The sequence below is a fragment of the Cervus canadensis genome, chromosome 24, assembly GCF_019320065.1.
Source record: "Cervus canadensis isolate Bull #8, Minnesota chromosome 24, ASM1932006v1, whole genome shotgun sequence".
Taxonomy (NCBI): domain Eukaryota; kingdom Metazoa; phylum Chordata; class Mammalia; order Artiodactyla; family Cervidae; genus Cervus; species Cervus canadensis.
Window position 1 is genome coordinate 16908196 of NC_057409.1, and position 22866 is coordinate 16931061.

Here is a 22866-nt window from a genome sequence, read left to right on the forward strand (position 1 = left end):
GAAACACGGAGACTGTTAAGACACATTGTACAGTCTACTCTGGGGATGCAGAAGGCAGGAAGAACTAGCCTGGTTTGAAATGAGGGACATTTTCTAGAGGAAGAATCATGGAAGCAGGAGGTAAATTGATTAGGGAGAAAGGTGACCAAGATGACAGCCCCAAAGGGATGGAAGCTCACATATAAAAGTCTGGATTCAGCAAGTGCAGGAAACCAAGAAGAGTTCAGGGTGTCTGAACCAGAGTGAGACAATGAGAGGCAATGATGAGGATGGAGAAAGATGCAGGGGCCTCCGGTAGGGAGTTTGGAAGTAACTCAAAGAAGAATTAATTTATTCCAAAGGAAAATTACAGGGCATTTGGCTATTACATAGGAGAGCAACATGAACACATTCGCATTTTTGAAAGGTCAACTGAGCTATATCACTTAGACTGTGTTTGGTGGGAACAATATTAGAAGGAGAATAAACAGGAGCCTGTAGAACTAGTTCAAGTGAGAAGTGATACAGACATGGATAAGGGTGCTGACATGGAGATGGAAATAAGTGGACAGGCTGGAGACATTTAAAAGGAATAACTGATAGAGTTAGGTGACAGACTGTTGTTGTTTAGTCACTAAGTCATGTCTGATTCTTTTGTGACCCCCATGGACTGTAGCCCATCAGCCTCCTCTGTCCATGGGATTTCCCAGGCAAGAATACTGGAGTAGGTTGCCATTTCCTCCTCCAGGGGATCTTCTCAACCCAGAGATCGAACCTGCACCTCCTGCCCTGGCAGGCGAATTCTTTATCCCTGAGCAGCCAGGGAAGCTGAGGTGACAGATGGGTTATGTCAATTGAGATGTCTGTGTCATGGATGACTGAGAAGTTCAAGTTGAAAGAATGAATCTGTTAGTAAGAGTTTTAGAGATAGAGAACATTGGAGGAGCAGATACTGGTTTTCAGGGGAAAGACGATGCGCTCAGTTTTGAAAGAGTTTGAAGGTCTTTGAGAGATATCTAAGTGGAGAAGTTTAAAACCTTAGGACCTTGGCCAGATCTTTCTGATACTTGGATAACTGAGTTTGAAAGCACAGCAGACAGAGCCAGGCTGGGCTGGAAATGTGGGTTTAGGAACAATTTGATTGTAGATGGTGATTGAAGCTGAAGAGTGCATGAAACTCCATTGGCAACATCTCTTACAAACTGGGTGAGTTACAGGAGCCATTTTGATACCTGGGGACACCTTACCCTAAAAACTCACTGTCGTTGTGAACAATGTTGCTTTGGTCTCATGAGCATCTCAGATCCACAACTTCTCCATTTCTCTCCTCTCTTTCTTTTGCACTATCTTGATTCTCTCTCTACCATTTTTTCCCTCATTTTTTAACCATTTATCTCTCTGTTTAGTTCAGTTCAGTCACTCAGTCATGTCTGACTCTTTGTGACCCCATGGACTGCAGCACGCCAGGCTTGCCTGTCCATCACCAACTCCTGGAGCTTACTCAAACTCATGCCCATTGAGTCAGTGATGCCATCCAACCATCTCTCTGTGTCTCATCTTTATCCCCTCCACTGATTACTTCCTGTATGCATCTCATTCCATCTGGTTTTCTATGCTTCTGTCTCTGGAGCTAGTGTTATTATTGAAGTGATTCTCTTTATACTGTCACATCCCTTTCTAATTTTTCTTTTCTTTCAATTTTACCTTGATCTTTTGGCTTTAAAATATTACAGTCTTTGCATTTATCTGTTTTTTCTTCAATGATATTTAGCTTCATCTCACAGTTTACCACTTTCATCATCACTATTTGCTTGCTCTTTTGACATTGGCCACTCTATTGATTATTATTACTTCTGCCATTCTCTATGAGTTTCCTGCCTCACAGGCCTATCAATCACAGACTTTATTATCATGTTTATGGTAAAGTTCCTAGAGATACCTTGAAAATTACCCATCTTCCTCTATAAAACTTCCCAATCTGGTGACATTTGGATCTTGTGAAACTTGAAACATACTCAAACATCTTTTAATTCGAAGAAACTTACTCAGAATATCTTTTCAGCCTAACTCTTCCATTATTGGGCTTCCCTGGTGGCTCAGAGGTTAAAGCGTCTGCCTGCAATGTGGGAGACCTGGGTTTGATCCCTGGGTTGGGAAGATACCCTGGAGAAGGAAATGGCAACCCACTCCAGTATTCTTGCCTGGAGAATCCCATGGACAGAGGAGACTGGTAGGCTACAGTCCACGGGGTCGCAAAGAGTTGGACATGACTGAGCGACTTTACTTCACTTCACTCACTTCCATTATTATTAAAGAAGGAAGAGTTTTTCCTCTGGGCAGACAGGGAAACAAAGAAAACTGATAACTAGTATCACAATAAGCTTTTCTATCACATGCTAATAGACTGACATCTCTTCTAACTCTATTTTTAGAGTTTTGAATCCACAGGACACTGAAGGGAAATAAAGAAACAACAGACTACAGATGATGACAGGAAGCTAATCTGTGTTCACAACTGAGATGGGTGGAGGAGAAATACATCTGCTCCAATGACCACTCTTCATATCCAGCAGAGATTTGCTCTCTTTCTACATAGCCACATCTCCTCCTTCTCTTCCTCTTTATGGTCTCCTTAGAAAATTTATCTCCATCACTTTGATTCTGTGAGCTTCTCTGCCCCTGATTTCTCTTGTCTTCTGTGTTGATTTCTCTCATATCATCAGTTATACTCTTTTTTTTTTTTAAAGAATTATTCATTGTTTATTTGAAATTCAAATTTAATTGCAGGTCTTGCATTTTTAATGCTTATTTATTTGACTGCATTGAGTGTTAACTGTGGCACATGGGCTCCAGAGTGCCTGGGGTCAGCAGTTATCGCACGTGGACTTGGTTGCTCCGTGTCATGTGGGATCTTCCCTGATCAGGGATCTAGCCTGTGTCTCCTGCACTGCAAGGCAGACTCTTAACCACTGGACCACCAGGGAAGTCCAGTTATATTGTTAACATCTGTTCTTTTTTAATTCTCTGTTCATCCTTTTTCATCTTATCTTTTTAGGTGTTTTGTAGGCCATATAGCTGATTCCATTCCCACCCTCTTTGTTTATGGTTTCTGCTTTTTCCCTCTCAATCTGGATATATATATATTTCAATATTCACACTAATACTGGTGGTTAAATATATTCATCAATATATATACATATATATGCATATATGTGTGTATATGTGACATATACACATATACACACATATATATGCATTTATTTGTTGTTCAGTTGCTCAGTTGTGTCTGACTCTGCAACCCCATGGACTGCAGCACACCAAGCTTCCCTGTCCATCAGCAACTCCTGGAGTTTGCTCAAACTCTTGTCCATCGAGTCAGTGATGCCATCCAACCATCTCATCCTCTGTCGTCCCCTTCTCCTCCTGCCTTCAATCTTTCCCAGAGTTAGGGTCTTTTCAAAGGAGCCAGCTCTTCACATCAGGTGGCCTAAGTATCAGAGGTTCAGCTTCAGCATCAGTCCTTCCAATGAATATTCAGCATTGATTTCCTTTTGGATTGACTGGTTTGATCTCCTTAGTCCAAAGGACTCTCAAAGAGTCTTCTCCAACACCACAGTTCAAAAGCATCAGTCCTTCAGTGCTCAGCCTTCTTTATGGTCCAACTCTCACATTCATACATAACTACTGGAAAAACCATAGCTTTGACTATATGGACCTTTACTGGCAAAGTAATGTCTCTGCTTTTTAATATGCTGTCTAGGCTTATCATAGCTTTTCTTCCAAGGAGCAAGTGTCATTTAATTTCATGGCCACAGTCACCATCTGCAGTGATTTTGGAGCCCAAGAAAATGAAGTCTCTCACTGTTTCCATTGTTTCCCCATCTATTTGCCATGAAGTGATGGGACCAGATGACATGCATTTATTATTGTTAAATACACTTTCTTGCATCAGACACTGATACATTCCCCTGTGACTATGCCAGATCCCTTGTATCTCCTCTTTGGACTCTGATCATGCAACACAGCTCTTATCTTCCTGTTACATAAAATAGTCACTCCTTTTTATCCTTAAACATTTGTACATCCATTAATATTTCCTCATCCCAAAATGGGGAAGCAAGAGCTAGCCTGCCTAAGTCTTAAAGATTTTGTGATGACAGAGTAAGATCTTATTTGCTAAAAGAATTTAAAATACCATCAGACAATCTAATTACAATGTGTTGAATATGTGACAAAATCTATACTAAAGTTTTAGAATGGTTGATCTGAAGCCTTTATTTCTGTCTATAATTACACAGCAGGACCAGTTGTCTTTTGATGTTTTTATAATTACAAATGGCATTAGGGTCAACTAGTACACCACTATAGAAATCTAGGATCTTGGTGTTAGTAGACATGACAGTAAGTGCTTGAAAAGATACCATCATTGTGGTAATTGTTTCTGCTAAAATAGGAGTATAAAAGTACACACATTTAGTGACTAGGGTTTCCCAGGTGGTGCAGTGGGAAAGAATCCGCCTGCCAGTGCAGGAAATGTGGGTTCAATCCCCAAATCGAGAAGTTCCCTTGGAGTAGGAAATGGCAAACCAGTCCAGTATTCTTGCCTGGGAAATCCCATGGACAGAGGAACCTGGCAGGCTACAGTTCATGGGGTCGCAAAGAGTTGGACATGACTGAGCGACTAACACACATTATTATATTATTATACTCATTTTGTTAAGCGTAAATTTATAATAATTTCCTGCCTCCTTCCATTTTCTAAAAATCCCAGAAGTAGTTCCCAGGATTAACTGGATACAAGGTAGACAAGGAGCTCAGAATGAAATGCATCTGGAAGTAGCTTTAAATTCAGACTCCTGACATGCTGCAGGCCAAGGCTGGACATCCTAATCTTCTTTACCTGACCCATTTCTTAGGGCGGAACTAGATGTTGCCTGAGGCTCTCCTTCGTTGCTCAAGTCTGAAGAATCACTACTGCACATCCCTGCAGAAAGAAATAAAAGTCCTTTACAATCTCAGTCTGTGTCCTAGGACCAATACAGCATGGAAGTCTTTAACAGAAAATTTGGAAAAGGGAAGCTTGTGTAAGAGGGTTAAGGATAATTCTCCCACCAGGTCACCCTGTGGCTCCATCTGACCTGGTGGTCAATGTTGCTCCAGGAACCACCCCCAAGGCTGGAAGTGGGCACAACTTTGCTATGGAAGGCACTCCCTTTGGTCACTAGCTTTTACCCTTTCCTCTTGTCTGTACATATTAACATTCCTGCTTTCACTCTGTTTCTTATCCAGAGAGACCGTGGAAGCAACAATTTCAACATCAGAGCCTCCATCAGCTGGGCCCTCAATGAGCACCCCTCCAACCTGGAAACTGCTTTATCCTTTTATGTGAATGAAGAATAAACTTGTACTGCGCTGCGACACTCAACTTCTTGAGGTTTCTGTGTTACATCAGTTAGCCCAGCTCACCTAATTCAAGATAAATGTGAATCATCTAAAATACTTACAAATTTGTAGCTTCATTTTCAATGATATAACCAAAAAGTTGAAGGAGGGTTTTGTAGCAAAGAAAGATATTTGTAACAGCATGAGTTTTAATTGTTCTTACGTCTCTTCCTACTGTTCATTCTGAAAATAGACATGCTTCCAATGGCTGACGAATCTAGTAAGTAAAGGAAAATAAAACCAATAATCTATATCAAAAAGAGTTATGAGCTTATGAATACTCACATTACAGACAGGATGTAGGCTATAAAGATGCAATGATGAACATTACTGTCTCGTCTCATCTAAGGGAGAGATCACTACCAAATGGAGTGAAGATCCCCAATCCTTCAGCCTTAGTTGCAAAGTCAAAGAAGTTTCGAAAACCAATATTTTTTCACAGGATTGCAGCTAACAAATTTGGACTTCGGCAGCCATGAGTTCAATAAAATATTTATCACAGTTGATGTGAATTCACACAATTTGCTGCAGCAACACTAACACCGTCTATTTGAGAATGAGATGCGGTCCCAAACTTATTGGGTTGTCTTGTAATCTATAGGATATACACCACACTGCCTTTCTAAAATAATAAAGCATTATTATTTTACATCTGGCTTTAAAATTTTTATCAATTTTTATTGGGGTATAGTTGCTTTATAACGTTGTGTTAAAGATTTTGAATAAAGGATTACAAACGTTTCCTAAGAGTCCAGATTGTTAGTTCTGTCTCTTCTGGTAAGTTTCTGTAAGTTTCCATATATGATGTGTAATGGGCTTCCCTGGTGGCTCAGATGGTAAAGAATCCACCTGCCAAGGAGGAGATATGGATTCAATCCCTGGGTTGAGAAGATCCCCTGGGGAAGTGAATGGATTCCCACTCTGGTATTCTTGGGGCTTCCCTGGTGGCTCAGGACGATAAAGAATCTGCCTGCAATGTGGTACACCTGGGTTTGATCTCTAGGTCGGGAAGATCCCCTGGAGAAGGGAATGGCCACCCACTCCAGTATTCTTGCCTGGAGAATCTCATGGAATGAGGAGCCTGGTGGGCTACAGTCCTTGGGTTCATAGAGTTGGACATGACTGAGCAACTAACACTTTCACTTTTATCAACAGGATGTGTAAAAGACCCTTAAGTGTTTATGTGCTGGAGTTTTCTCTTCTGTGAAATGAGGGAACAACAGTTTTCTGACTGACATTTTAGGCTGTTATGAACATAAAAGGATACTTTATTTTTGAAGATATTTTTGAATATGACTATAGGCCAATGCCATGTTGCAGGTATGTCATGTTGGAGTCCTACCCAGTACTGCCTTGCACTCTCCATCTGAATTCATAAAAGATACTCTTGAGTGCATGCATGCATGCTTGCTAAGTCACTTCAGTCTTGTCTGACTCTATGTGACCCTGTGGACCCTAGCCCACAAGACTCCTCTGTCCATGGAATTCTCCAGACAAGAATGCTGGAGTGGGTTCCCATACCTTCCTCCAGGAGATCTTTCCTGACCCAACAATTGAACCTAAGTCTCTCACATCTCCCCCATTAGCACGTGGGTCTTCACCACTGTGCCAACTGGCACTTTACCAGTGCGAACTGGGAAGACCAAAAGACCCTCACACCTGGAAAGATCAAAAGACCGTCAAACATTACCAATTCCAGTTTCCTCATCTATAAACCTGGGAGAACTTGGTTACCCTCACTCCCTGTTAAGGTTTTTGTAAAAACAAAATGAAACTTTATTTACGAAAACCCTATGGGAAATCACTGTTAGCCAATGATCCAACTATAATTAGGGTTTGAGAGTATTTGGTCTGAAGCCATTTTTCCATCAATAATATAACAGAAGCACAAATTACTCTGTGAAGACTTTCTAAGTTGGGGACTAAAGATAATATTAACAATGAATAGAGGAATACCGTGCTTAGTACGCTCTATAGAATAAAAGCATGCTGGAGAATAGGTACACTATTTCCACTCTTTAGCATTAATAGCTGTGATAGTGTGTACTAAAAATATCATTTTACTAGCATATTTTTACTACATTTTCAATATAGCAACTGATTGGGCTCGCCCAGTTAAACAACAGTTTATGTATAATATCTTTTTGCTTCTTTCCATTTCCCAACATGGCCAGAGAAGTTATATGTGGAAAGTGATATCCTAGAAATAATTAAATCAAGGCATATGGAGAATGATCAGAATAAGATTCATCAGGAAAACAGAACTCTGGATTTAGACTCTGGATATTTGTGGTCCAGGGCTGCAATCCTGATCTTCCTACTTGAGCCATCTGGGATGGAAAGATGATGTCTTCTTGGGTCTCTCCTCCCTCACTTGATGCTAAAGACTCAAGGTTATTGGCCTCTGCACAAAGGAACTTCTTGAGGAGTCTGGGGTGTGACCAAGGAACCCACTGGGCAGGAAATTCCCTAATAAGAAAACTCAGAAAGTCTTGAAAAGCCAAGGAAAGTGTGGCTTGTACATCTAAGTCACCTCCCATTTAGGTTAGTGATGCTCCAATCCCCTATCTCCAGAACAGAGACAATTCAAATGCAAGGGGAGACTTTGCTCTACTTGAAACTTAACCATCCTACCCTTCTCTGTCTTCTACTTCTGACCCCTTCTATTGTCTTTTTCACATGTCATTCATCTGGTGTTTCTCACATAGGGTACCTTGGAAACCTGTTCAAGACTGAGTCTCCTCTTCCCACCTCCTCCCACCCCCTGCCAACCTGGTGCCCTTGAACTATTTGCAAGCCTGGAAAATAATCTCATGTGTCTGAACCATAGATATGTTTGGGAACTACCTTTTAGAGCCTTTTACCTACTCAACTAAGGTGAAAGTAGAAGGTGGACTTCCCAAAAACTGAAGCAAATTTATATTTTACTTGGGGCTTCCCTGGTGGCTCAGATGGTAAAGACTCTGCCTGCAATGTGGGAGACACAGGTTCGATCCCTGGGTTGGGAAGATTCCCTGGAGAGGGGAATGGCAACCCACTCCAGGATTCCTGCCTAGAGAATTCCATGGACAGAGGAGCCTGGCGTGCTATAGTCCATGGAGTCGCACAGAGTTGGACACAACTGAGCAACTAACATATACTTGATAAATCTAGTGAGTAAGTAGATTGAATGCTTTTCTAAAAATATTACTCTTTTGTAGCATCAAGATCAAGGAATATTTTTGCTTCTTTTTAGGACTTTTTCTAGTGTGTTTCTATAAATAGGTATGTTTCTAATATTGCCTGGGTCTAGAAAGTAGAAAGGGAGGAAAAAATCACCAATTTGTACACTACAGAAATACAGATCTTATGGCCACTCTGGCTGCCGCCAGGACTGAGGAAACAACATTTAGATAATTTTGAGTTCCAATTTTACAAAGGAAATAATGCAGAATCCAGAATGCCAGCTTTGTTATTCCCTTTCATCTCTCATGAGACTTATTAGAGACCTTGAAACATTTATGTGATTGTGTTTTCTCATCTAGAAACAACGATAGCAATGTTCATCCTGCTTACCCTTTAAGATTGTAAGATTGTTTGCAAAAGTCCTTTGAAAAATCACTTTATATGCCATGACTTGCTGAAGAATTGTCAAAAACACTTTGGGTTTCAGAATACCTTATCTGAAGTCTTTATTTCTGGTAACAGTAGATAGCTAGATGAGTTATCTTGTGACACGATTCAAGTTTGTGATCAAATAATAATATGAAAGTGAAAGTGAAGTCACTCAGTCATGTCCGACACTTTGTGACACCATGGACTACCAGGTTCCTCCGCCCATGGGATTTTCAAGGCAAGAATACTGGAGTGGGTTGCCATTTCCTTCTCCAGATAATAATATGACTTTCCAATAAAGGAATACAGTTCACATTTGAACAATATGGATTTGAGCTACAAAGGTCCAGATGAGACTCAGATTTTTTTTTTTTTCCTGTAGAAAACACTACATCACTAGACAATCCACTGTTGATGGAATTCATGGATGCAGAAACTGAAACTCGAATACTTTGGCCACCTGATGTGAAGAGCCGACTCATTAGAAAAGACCCTGATGCTGGGAAAGATTGAAAACAGGAGGAGAAGGGGCCGACAGAGGATGAGATGGTTGGACGGAATCACCACTGACTTGATGGACATGAGTTTGAGCAAGCTCTGGGAGTTGGTGATGGACAGGGAAGCCTGGTGTACTGCAGTCCATGGGGTCACAAAGAGTCGGACACGACGGAGTATCTGAACAACAACGCATGGATGTGGACCTGTGTATATGGAGGCTGACTATAAGCAGATTGTCGATTGCACTGAGAGTTGGTGCGCTTAACCCGTGCATTGCCAACCATATTTAACTTTCTGTTCTTGGTAGAAGTCACCATGTAAATCCAACATTTTGGGGCTTCCCTGGTGGCTCAGTGGTAAAGAATCCATCTGCCAAGCAGGAGACTCGGGTTCAATCCCTGATCCAGAAAGATCCCAAATGCGGCAGAGGAACTGAGCCCATGTGCTACAGTTGCTGAGCCCGTGCTAGAGAGGAGCCCTAATTACTGAGCCCATGTGCCACAATTACTGAAGCCCACACGTCCTAGAGCCTGTGCTCCCCAACAAGAGAAGCCACTGCAATGAGAGAAGCCCAAGGACCATCACTAGAACTAGAGAAAAGCCAAGGCAGCAATGAAGACCCAGCACAGCCAGGAATAATAAATAAATAAAATTATTGAAAAAAATCTAACATTTTATAGACATAGCAGGTAGTAGTTTTAAACACACTCATTACTTTGTTAATCTATTTCTATTATATAATAAAATGGAAAACATGTATTAATTAACGGGACCCATCAGTTAATAGTGGAGAAGGAAATAGCAACCCATTCCAGTATTCTTGCCTGGGAAATCCCATGGACAGAAGAGCCTGATGGACTAAAGTCCTTGGAATCGCAAAAGTGTTGGATACGACTGAGCAACTAAACGGCAACAACCATCGGATAATAGACCTCATCCTCAGATAGAGATTTCATATCATCCTGCATTTCCCATAACAGTAAAATTCAGAGGATACGATTCCAAGAAAAACTGGGTCCGTGGTTCAGAAGGGACTCCGAGTAAGATGCTCCAGAAACAGTAGTGCTCCTGCAGATTCCTGCAGCCCTGGCCTTGCTCTCCCCCTTCCTTACCAGTTATCCTTCCTGGTGTTGACGTGGAGGGTTCTGGGAACTCATCTCCATCACTGGATTCTGCAGAGTCCTCACTGCTGATCACTGCACAGAGGAACAAACCCCCTTAGGATCTCAGGGTGGAGCCCACGCAGCAGGAAACCCCAGAATGAGAGCAGCGGGGAGAACTAGAAGCTAAGTTAATTCAAGGCACATGGTCTGTGCTTGAATATGGGTGAGCTGCAGGCTGCTCCCAGTCCTGCATGGAAGGTGACGACGCTCACACACAGAGGGCAGCTCTGCCCATCCTGCCCACACTCCCCTCCCCCACCCTCCTGCTACCCCTCACCCCCACCCTAGACCTACCTCTGACCCTCTACTCCATTCTACCTCTTTCTTTCATTCTCATTTTACCTCTTCACTTTCCTCTTGGCCCCTTTCCCTTACTTATGCCTCTCTTTCCAGGAACGGTATCGCTTGACACCTCGCTTTGTCTTTATGTGTTTCTTTTCCATCTACTCTCTTGAATATCTTGGCTCTCTATTTTTTCCCCCCTTTTCTTTCTTTCTCATACTTTCCTCTCTTACTTTGGAAAGTCTCCTGGGCATCAGTATTTGTTACCCATCATCTGTCTTCTGATACTTCTCTGGTCCCTGGGGAACCTCTTCCGCTAAACTCACAGCACAAGATGCTGGTTCCCTGCCCTTCCTTCCTCTGCCCAAGGCCACCTGGACTGGCTGGCTGGACCCTGACGCCCCAGCCTCTTGCCTGGTTCCCTTGATCCCTGCTCCATTTTCTCTCTGTCAGCCTTACCTATTATGTTAGACACCTGCTTGTAGTTAGTCCTTGCTTGGGCTTGCAGTTGAACTTCTGAGTTAAAAAATGGCTTTTCCTTCTTTATATCCACTAGACGGACAGAACAGGAATTGATTTGTAGTCCATGGTTGGATGGCTTTGCTCCTGGATCAAATTTTAACGAATGAAAGCTTTTAATTTGTCTCCCCAAAAAAGGAGCTCACTAGCGTTGAAAGTGAAAGTGAAGTTGCTCAGTCGTGTCCGACTCTTTGCGACCCCGTGGACTGTAGCCTACCAGGCTCCTCCCTCCATGGGATTCTCCAAACAAGAATACTGGAGTGGGTTGCCATTTCCTTCTTCAGGGGATTTTCCCGACCCAGGGATTGAACCCGGGACTCCTGCATTACGGGCAGATGCTTTAACCTCTGAGCCACCAGGGAAGTCTTCGTCCTGTGATCTTACTGCAGAGAGAGGTTCCACCCCACCCTTCTCCTTTTTCCTGCTCAACTCTGTCCCTTCCTTCATGCCCTTCTCAACTCTAAATGGAATCAGAGCTTTCCTAGTGGCTCAGAGGGTAAAGAATCTGCCTGCAACGCAGGAGTCTGGGTTCGATCCCTGGGTCAGGAAGGTCCCCTGGAGAAGGGAATGACAGCCCATGCCAGTATTCTTGCCTGGGAAATCCCTTGGAGAGAGGAACCTCGTGGGCTACAGTCCAGGTGGTTGCAAAGAGTCCGACATGACTGAGTGACTAACACTCTTAAGTGGAATCAGTCACTTTTGTTCTGTCTATTCTTTCGGGGGCAGGGCGGATACGGATTTAGCTTCTTTTATCAACATTATGTGTGCAATAGTCATCTGTATCCAGTTAAATATATTTTCTCACTGTTGTGTAACATTCCATTACAGAAATTATCCATTGACAAATAAAACTAAAAAGTCTCCATTTGTACTGGCTCAAGTTTTAGACTACGACAAATAATGCTACGATAAACATTCTTTTGTGTGTGTTGTGATAATATACATTTCTGTTGACTTGTTGAAGAGTGTAATGCTAAGTCATAGGCTACCTGTATTTTCTACTTTGGAAGATTATACAAAACTGTTTTCCAAAAGCATATGAAAAGGCAGGGATGGTTGAGAGAGCTTGTCAAATTTAAGTAACTAAAAGGAGTTTGGTGTGATGGGAATGTAGTATGATGGGGAAATACACAGCTGGTAGGTATGTGTCAGTACTCCATACCTGCAGCTTTGATTTCATGCCGAGGGCCACAGGAAGGTGCGTGCATGAGTGCTAAGTCATGTCTGACTCTTTGCCATCCCATGGACTGTAGCCCGCCAGGGTCCTCTGTCCATGGGATTTCCCAGGCAAGAATACTGGGGTGGGTTGCCATGCCTTCCCCTAGGGGATCTTCCCAACCCAGGGATGGTATTGGGCTTTAAACAGGAAAACCATACGAACTGGTCTGCATTTTGGAAAGGTCTACTGAGCTAAAATGCAGAGAGTGAATCTGAAGGAAGTGAGACAGGAGGGAAGAAATGAGCAGGAGACTGTTCTTCTATTTGACGTGAGAAGTGACAGGATGTGGATTATAGCAAGCCTAGTGGTAAAGAACTCGCCTGCCAATGCAGGAGACTTATAAAAGACACTGGTTCAATCCCTGCGTCAGGAAGATCCCCTGGAGGAGGGCATGGCCACCCTCCAGTATTCTTGCCTGGGAAATCCCAGGGACAGAGAAGTCTGGCAGGCTACAGTCCACGGGGGTAGCACAGAGTCAGACATGACTGAAGAAACTTATCACGGGCATGGCAAAGAATGGAGAACGATTGGACAAGCTGGAAATATTTTAAAGTTAGAATTGATGGAAGTGAGAAGTAAAACCATGATTGGTTTAATCTGCTCAGTTTTGTGATTGTTAGTTACTTATATAGCAATAGATAGTTATAGATACAGCCTCTGAATTGAGACGTCCAACAGATTTTTTTTTTTTTTTTTGGCCATGCAAAGGAAAACTTTTAGGCTCTTAGAAAAACAAAGATGTTAATTAGAAAATTGGTAAGATATGACACTTCCCTGGCAGTTCAATGGTTAAGACTGCATTTCCAATGCAGGGGACATGGGCTCAATCCCTGTCCAGGAAACTAAGATCTCACAAGCATGTAACATGGCCATTAAAAAAAAAAAAGATAAAATAAAAGTTAAAAAAAGAAAGAAAATAGGTAAGGTAAGTAATAATTACTTTCTTTGTTAGAAGGCAATGGGTTGGGTGTCTCCTCCCCAGCATCTGCATCATTTGATTGGATAGGTGCTGCTTCACAGAACTCTGAAGATAAAAAAGACCACAGCTGACATCCAACAGAGCTTTGCTTTGCCCTATTTCCATTTTCTTGCATCTTCCCCAACTTCTCTTTCCTTCTTATTTGTCTACTTTGAGCCTGTCTGCATTTATTGCCACCTTCACCCCATGAAAGTGCTGCGCTTCATTGATTCTGGGGCCAACCTCTCCCTGACTCTTGTTTCTGTTTCTCTTCCTCTGTGGGTCTGGGACACTTCACCTTCTTAGTTTTTCTTCTCTCACTTTCTTCCTCCAGGTCTTTCCCATCAACATATCAGGGCATGTTCCTGCCCTCAGTGACTATGTAATTTCCCCTTTCTTTGTTAATAGATGTTTCCTTGAGTGGTACATGAATTCATTCTCTGTCACCAGTCAGGACCTCTTGACCCCTTCAAGAGGGTAAGGACTGAATCCCTGGGCAAACCACCCAGGACCAGCATGTCCTGGACATACCCTTCCCCCGTGGCGAGCATCTCTGCTCCCCAGGCAAAGCCAGCCAGCCTTACCTGATGATTCAGATTCTTGGTCACATTGTTCATTTGCTTGTTGGCTTTCCAGTGCATCGTTCTGGTTGCTGGGTGTATCGTTCCTGTTTGCATTTATCTCTTCTGTTTCACTGAGGTGATCTGAGAGTCTATTTTCAGGGGAGGCTGTACCTAAACCACAGTTTGATTTATAAATATTTTATTTTCCTCCAACATCCAGCAGAATCCAACAGGAAGATACAAAGCACTCTGAGCTTTTAAAGCAGAGGGAATTTAATCCAGGGATTGGTTACACAGCTGATGGAAGAGTGGAGAAGACCAAGTGGAAGAATGTGACGACCACAGACCACCCAGGACCAGCACACACACCCTTCCTCCATGGCAACCATCTCTGGTCCTCACTGATTCCATCAACCCCTCCTACTCTTGTTCCCTCCAGCCTCAATAATGTATGAACACACAGACATATTTTTCACTGCAGTTTGGATTTTTCTCTCTTAGTGTTATTTTTCTGAACAAAGTAATTTACATGAAGCATGATTTAAAATTATTTCCCAAAGTTTTAGTATGAAATGTGGGTCCTGGTGCCTGTTTTGTGCCACATCCTCAGGCCTGGGAGCCTCCCCTTGGGGTGGGGGGCGGGAGGGAGACACAGCGCTCCTCTCACCTGGGCACGTCAGCCCACCTTGTCGGGTCAGATGCTCAGACACATTTACTGCTGTGTATCATTTGGGTCCTAGGTTGAAGTTTCTCTCTTTATATTCCTTGCTCCCCACCATCAAGATGCTCTGGGATTTCATTTCCTGGCAAGGTTGCCCCCAGACCCACGCTGTGAATTTCAGAGAACTTCATCGCCTCCTCCTGCCACACCCTACACACACACACACACACACTGAATCCTTTCTCTTCTGCTCATTACTTGTCACAATTCCATCCGCTTATCCTTTCCAGTTTCCATCAGCTGTACTAGCAGATGCATGGCTAATATGTATTCATCCATATGTATTTTCAACTATTAACTTTTTGAATAAATGTGATTTGTTAAAAGTATTGCTGTGTTTTTCAGCAAAGGAAACTGTAAACAAGAATGGGAGAAAATAATAGCAAAGGAAATAACTGACAAAGAATTAATTCCCAAAATATACAAGCAGGTCATACAACTCAATACCAGAAAAAAAAAACCCAATCAAAAAGTGGGAATAAGACCTAAACAGACATTTTTCCAAAGGAGACATACAAATGGTTAACAAACATATGAAAATATGATCAACATTGTTCATTATTTTAAAAATGCAAATTGAAACTACAATCAGATACCACCTCACACCAGTCAGAATGGCCATCATCAAAATGTCTACAAACAATAAATGCTGGAGAGGATGTGGAGAAAAGGGAACCCTCCTGCATTGCTGGTGGGAATGTAAATTGATACAGCCACTATGGGAGATGGTATGGAGATTCCTGAAAAATCTAGGAATGAAGCCATCATATGACCCAGCAGTCCCACTCCTAGGCATATACCCTGAGGAAACCAAAATTGAAAAAGACACATGTATCCCAATGTTCATTGTGTCATTATTTACAATAGCTAGAACATGGAAGCATCCTAGATGTCCATCTACAGATGAATGGATAAGGAAGCTGTGGTACATATTTACAATGGAATATTACTCAGCCATAAAAAGGAATGCATTTGCATCAGTTCTAATGAGGTGGGCGAACTTAGAGCCTATTATACAGAGTGAAGTAAGTCAGAAAGAGAAATATAAATATTGTACACTGACACATATATATGGAATCTAGAAAGATTGTACTGATGAATTAATTTTCAGGGCAGCAAGGGAGAAACAGACATATGGACATGGAGTGGGGAGGAGGGAAAGGATAAGATGTAAGGAGAGAGTAAAATGGAAACTTACAATACCATATATAAAAGAGATAGCCAATGGGAATTTGTTGTATGACTCAGGGAACTAGAATGGGCTGGCTCTGTGACAATCTACAAGAGTGGGATGGGGAGGGAGATGGGAGGGAGGTTTAGGGGGGAGGGGACATGGGTGTACCTATGGCTGATTCTTGTTGATATTTGACAGAAAACCACAAAATTCTGTAAAGCAAATATCCTTCAATTAAAAAAAAAAAACTAAAGTAGCAAAAAAGTATTATTGTGCTTTCAAAAATCACTTTGAAAGTTCTTCTTTTATAAAAGCATATTACTAATTTAGAACATTCTTTTTAAAATAATACATCCCTAAGGGAAGCTACATAGTAAGAGCCTTTCATATAGGTAGTTCCCCGAGACTCCTCTATGTTCCTTATTTACTAAGGTGAGTCATGGAATAAAGACTTAAAATTTGTTATAGACTAGTGTGTTGTAAGCAGGGAAAACTATGATTTTCAATTTATCTTCCTGGGCCAGAAGGTGGCATTGCTTTTCTCACTACTTTCCCAGCCTGGGGAATCAGTAAATCCAATGAACACCTATGAGAGAAAAAAATCCCGAAGTGTACCATGAATGTAACAGTTAAAAGCTTGGACTCTGGCACCAGAGACAAATAAAGATGATGATTAAAGGTAGTAATAACAACAAATGCATGGAACACCGATACAGCTCCAGACACGACTGTGAATGCCTTATACGATGTAACTTATTTAAAATCCATCACCCGCTGAAATAGGTGCTATTATCATGTCCATTTTATAGATGATGAAAATGAGGAACAAAGAGGGCTAGTCACTACCCCAAGATCTTGTAGAAGCTGAAGCCAGGCTATGGGCCCCTGAATTCCTGCTGTAACACTGCTCACAGCAGCACTCAATCCTGATTTTCAGTTGGGTGAACTTGTACAAATAATCGAATTCTCTAAGCTGATTCTTTTTCTTCTGAAAAACAGGGGTAATATATACACATTTTCAGGTTTGGGGGCAGATTAAATAAACTACTGGCTGCATCAATATATGGGATACCATCATCAAAAAAATCAAATCTTTATGATCAGTGTTTTCAATTAACAGTATATTTTTTGTACCAGTACTTTTTATTCAGGGAACAAACATGTACTGAATACCTTGTTGTTGTTTAGTTGCTAAGGTGTGTCCTACTCTTTTGCAACCCAATGGACTGTAGCCTGCCAGGCTCCTCTGTCCACGGGATTTACCAGGCAAGAATACTAGAGTGGGTAGTCATTCCCTTCTCCAGAGGATCTTCCTGACCCAGGGACTGAACCTGGGTCTCCAGCACTGCAGGCAGATTCCTTTTTAAAAAAATGAATTTATTAACTTTAATTGGAGGCTAATTACTTTACAACATTGTGATGGTTTTTGCCATACATCGACATGAATCAACCATGGGTGTACATGTGTCCCACCATCCTGAAACCCCTCCCACCTTCCTCCCCACCCCATCCCCTGGGTTGTCTTAGACCACCAGCTTTGAGTGCCCTGCTTCATCATCGAACTTGCACTGGTCATCTATTTTACATATGGTAATATACATGTTTCAATGCTATTCTCTCATACGTCCCACCCTTGCCTTTCCCCCCATAGTCCAAAAGTCTGTTCTTTACATCTGTGTCTCTTTTATTGTCTTGCATGTTGGTCATCGTTACCCTCTTTCTAAATTCCATATATATGCGTTAATATACTGTATTGGTGTTTCTCTTTCTGGCTTACTTCACTCTGCATAATAGGCTCCAGTTTCATTCAACTCATTGAAACTGACTCAAACGTGTTCTTTTTTGTAGCTGAGCAATATTTCATTGTGTATTTGTACCACAATTTCCTTATCCACTCGTCTGCCGATCGACATCTAGGTCGTTTCCACGTCCTAGCTATTGTAAACAGTGCTGCTAAGCCACCAGGGAAGCCCAGTGAATACCTAGTGACTGTTAAATGCATTCCCATCCTTGTTCCATTTCATAGCCTCATGACAATCTACCTGTAATATCCCTACATTACAAATGAGAAAGCTGAGCAATAAAATTTAAATAATAACATCATTAAGAATGTTAGGGGTTAATTGAAGTTATGGGAGGACTCGCCCCCCATCGCCCCCTGCCCCGAGGAATGCCCATCACCTGCTTCTTCCACCACTCTGGTTGTAGCACTGGCCTCTGCCAGACATGACATCGAAGCCCCAGGGTCACTGCCTGATCAAACGAAACAGAACAGAAAACGGTGAAGTCAGCTGCTGGGGCGAAACAAACAGGCCCAGAGTCTTTGGGGACTGGCAGCAAGTGCATTTAGGGAGTCCGGAAGCAGCGACCTTCCCAGCAACTCAGAGTACTGACCCTTGGAGAAACTGCAGATGCAAAGACTGACAAATTTCTGATACAAAGAAGCAGCCGCTCCACCCCCAGCACAGCCTGGAAGGGGACATAAGCGGCAAAGCATCACAGAACAGAGCCAGCAACAGACCATCATAAGATGAGGATTCTCCACCAGACCAAGTCAGGCCTCCAGAAGTTCCTAGGGGGAAAAATTAAAAATTTATTTCATAAATTGAAGTAGGGGCTGTGCCACCCTCCCCTAATTCCCTTTTTCTTTTTTTTTCTTTCTTTCTTTCTTTTTTTTTTTTTAAATAAATAAGAAGCTTGAGACCCCCAGTAGACAACAATACAGAGACCATCTGGGCCTGGTGGATCTCATCCAATTCTTGCAGCCAGACCCCAAATCCTCAAGTGGAAGGCAGGTCAGGGGCACTCTTGGCTGAGAGGGCTTTGGCCAGGCCATCTCACTGCATGATCTCCACCAGTCATTCAGTACCTAGCGATGGCTTATCTTGACTTCCCAGCTGTGGTGAACTGGCCTTGGTCCCTAGAGGGGCCCTGACTGGTGACCTTACCTCACTTCCTGCAAAGTTCCCACCCCCTCTTCATCCATTCCCTCCCTGTACAGGTCTGTTTAATCTGTCTTGTTAGCCTCTCCCTGAGGATTCAACGTCTGATTCTCTTCCACTTTCTCCAGAATGGCAACCCACTCCAGTACTCTTGCTTGGGAAATCCCATGGATAGAGGAGCCTGGTGGGCTACAGTCCATGAGTCGCAAAGAGTGGGACATGACTGAGTGACTTTCACTTCACTTCCCTCTTTGTATATTTCCCTCCTTTTGTTTCAGGGTTCTGTCTGTCCCATTAGGCTACCAGGGAGTATCCAGGGTTGAAAACACAGGCTCTGGGTTCAGAATGCCTGGTTCCATCCTTGCTCATTTGGTCCCAGGCCAACTACATACATGGTCTCTCTAGATTTCAGCTTTCTTATCTGCAAAATGGGCACGTAAGTGATAATACCGTCCAATGGCACTACACCCACAACTGCCAGAAGAACCATTCAATCACATGAGCTGTTCTTAACTTGCTTGTTTTTGTTGTGTCCTTGACCCCTTTCTCCTTTCATTTCTTCTTTTTCTTCTCCGCTCTCTCTTAAATACCCACATCTCCTCCGTATCTCTACCATTCCTCATCACTGAATCCCTATGACTGCCTTTCTCCTTGAATATTCCTGCTCTTGAACAACCTCCCCCACACTTAAATCAGTCCTTTCTTCTGCCATCATCAACGGCCTTCACTTTGACATTGACCTTGGGCCCATAATGATTAGCCCATCACACCTTCACATTGATCTTCTCCTATAGGATTCTTTCTAAATCACAATGACTTCCCGGCAGTCATTCTCTTTAATCTGGTTACTGACACCCTGGGTTCCTCTTCCTTTGACTTGGTATTTGGGGCAACAGCCTCTTGTCATAGCCACTCCTCGAGGACTTAGCCTCTGGTTAGATGCTCATACAAACACCCCTGCCTGCCTTCTCTGTGGTCCTTCATTGTTTCTTCCCTGATTCTCAATCTTTTCTCAGGACTCGGGCCTCCCCCTCCCCTTCTCCTTTTCCTCTTAGCGAGGGAGAATTGGTTTGTTCTTGATCTCAATCACCTTGCTCAAGGCTCAGTCGGATGGCAGGCCTCTCCTCCCTCTCTTCTCCATCAATCTCTTCATAACTAAGTTTCTCTTGGATTGCTGAAGAGAGGGAGAGCAAACACAATTAGAGATCTCCACCAGAGACCAGAAACATCATCTCAGAATTGCACGTTTAGGTATTTTCAGCTCTCAGGTCACTCAGAGCCCAGTGGATCCCAACCTTCATGGTAAAGCTCCCCCATCATCCTTGGACAGAAAAGAGAAACTCCCAGCAAGGGAGCAGTTATGTTCCCTGCACAGAAATGAGCCACTCAAACATAAGGACAAAGGAGTCCTGGGAACATCCTAAGGCTGTCAGTCATGTACAATAAATGTCACACCATGCGAACAATACATGTCAAGATAAATAAGAGAAGTGAAATGTGTTAACTGCACTGTTCAAAACGTAAGAAAGAAACACATTTCTTCTGGAGCACAACTAGGATCCTAGAGAAGTGTGTGTGTGTGTGTGTGTGTAAAAGAGAAAGCCCAAAGGCTTTAAAGAGGGCTCTAGATAAGAGGAGGTTTAGGCTTAATTGTGTTGGGGAGGATGCTCAGTTTCCAAAGAGACAAACCAGAGGGGGTGGGTGGGGGGGCGTGCTGGAGTTGCTAGTCGGAGCTCCCAGAGTGGTCCAGATCCCACAAAAAAGGACACTCTGAAGCTGCATGCAGGGATTGCCTATTGTGGCACTGCAGGGCATCCCCACGACTCCTGGACCACGGACCCAAGAGGCTGCCAACAAGAGGAGGCCAGGACAGCAGCCCAGAGACCCTGCATGTAGGTAACTTAGCAGATGTAGGAGGAAGGAAATAAACCAAGGAGCCTAGTAGGTAGATCACTGCCAGGAGTCTAGGAAGGAGACATGGTGGGAGGCTGCCTCAGAGCTGATGGCAGGAGCGCCTCCTGGGAAAATGCCCATTAGGGGGTGAGATGGACAGGACTGTGGGAGCCATGGGTACTCCTTTGTCTTCCCCAGAGCATGGGTCAAGTTCCAGCAAAATCAGATGGCTAGTATGAGGAGGACAGTGGCCCAAAGCCCAGAAAAGGTGAAGGAGGCCTGAGGGCGGGGGGACTTCAGCACATGAGACAGGGATGAGGGGGGAACCTAGAAACAGGAGAGATATCATGCCCTGGACCACTGTCCCCATCCTCTGGAGTTTAGTCACTGACCCAAGCTCTTGTGGACAGCAGTGACCTCTGCCAGGGGCAGGGGGTTGGCAGCAAGTGTAGATATGAGTCACCATCATTTAAAAAGGATAAATTATAACTTCTCAGCAAAAAGTCAACATTTAGTTATACACGGCACCAAAAATAACCCCTGGAAGAGAATAGCCTTTGTGATTATTTGAGGAGAAAATATGATTAAAACCATTTTTCCTTTAAGGGAAAATTTGATATAAGTTAACTTTTGTGCTAATTACTCTAGAAATTGATGAAAGTGGCCTTTCTTCTGTGTTACCAGGTCAACCCTGGGTTTGAGGGCTTATAATGACCTGCGACTGGGAGGGTCTACCTACGGACTGTTCTTGGGTCTTCTTTGAATCACCACATTCTTGGGTTGTGGTGATTCTTATATCTGGCTTGTCCCTCTAGGCGTCCCTGAAAGCTATGATTCTGAAGTTTTTGAGATAGTGACCCTGTTGATCATTGTTTCTAAGCCAGGATGGATCCTACACCCACAGCTAGACTTGAGATGGGTAGTAATCAGCTCAGTGGACTGCTGTGTAGGCTACTGCTGGCCTGTCATTTGTCCTTCTATCTAAATCGGATGGCACTGCGGCTCTGGTTCTCCTGGGAGTCCAAGTGTCTAGTTAAGCAGACCTCCAGGTTGGTGTTGTACCACAGCCTTTATAACATGAGCTTTGAGAAGAACTTGGTGGCTCAGATGGTGAAGAATCTGCCTGAAATGTAGAAGACCTAGGTTCAATTTGAGAAGACTCAAGTGTGCTCTGTTAACTGTTATAGCCCCGCTGCTCAGCACCAGTTATGGCACGTGATGGGAGCTCAATATATCCTTGTTGAACAGAATTGACCTTGAACATCAAAAGGTAGAAAATAAGCTAATTACCTTTTTCAAAGCTTTGACGAACATGATTTAAATCAGGATATTCCTGCATGTTGGCATCGCTGAACAATGCTTCCAGAAGCGAATTGTTAAATGTCTTCTCCAGCTCACTGAGAACCTTGTATACCACTCTTGGTACAGGAACCAGGTTTCTACAAGAATCTTGACAGTCCTTAAAAACAATGAATGAAGAAAAGGATAAATACAGACTTCCAAGTTACAAGAGAGCCCTAGAAAGAGATGTCAAGTTAGTATATTCCAATTTCCATACATATTCCATACATAATACATATGTATTACATATGGAATATTACATATTCCATACACACATGATATATGTATTCCATACATATATTCCAACTTCCATATCTTTTCATGTAGAGGTTTAGCATTTCTGCATATTTGTATGACTACTAACTGAAACAATAAATCCTCTCTTCTTAAAACTATCAATTTGTGAATCTGATCTCCTCACCCTAACTTATATTAGATGTAAGAAGGCACAATTCTGAAGATTAAAAGTGGGTTTAAAGTTAATGAATATGTAGCTAAGAGCCTGGTCAACTCTTTGAGGAATAGACTTGGCAGGTGATAAGCAACTATTCTGTTGACTGGACAACTCCTGCCCCTTC

General features: G+C 42.8%; 1 protein-coding gene across 6 annotated transcripts in view; it reads right to left on the reverse strand.

Moving 5' to 3' along the window:
- The window catches only part of LOC122426418 (nuclear body protein SP140-like protein), a 91369-nt gene that overhangs the window by 36120 nt on the left and 32383 nt on the right, over nt 1-22866 (reverse strand). For 2 of the 6 annotated variants that reach the window (XM_043445340.1, XM_043445338.1), the window contains exons 3-12: nt 22238-22406; nt 20145-20228; nt 18634-18684; nt 18294-18365; nt 14239-14388; nt 13637-13720; nt 11418-11564; nt 10626-10709; nt 5585-5638; nt 4880-4963 (exon numbers count right to left, since the gene is read on the reverse strand). In XM_043445340.1, the coding sequence (XP_043301275.1) occupies nt 4880-4963; nt 5585-5638; nt 10626-10709; nt 11418-11564; nt 13637-13720; nt 14239-14388; nt 18294-18365; nt 18634-18684; nt 20145-20228; nt 22238-22406 (979 nt within the window). The remainder of the gene's footprint in view (nt 1-4879; nt 4964-5584; nt 5639-10625; nt 10710-11417; nt 11565-13636; nt 13721-14238; nt 14389-18293; nt 18366-18633; nt 18685-20144; nt 20229-22237; nt 22407-22866) is intronic. The other 4 variants (XM_043445339.1, XM_043445341.1, XM_043445342.1 and 1 more) reach the window with 4 other exon arrangements.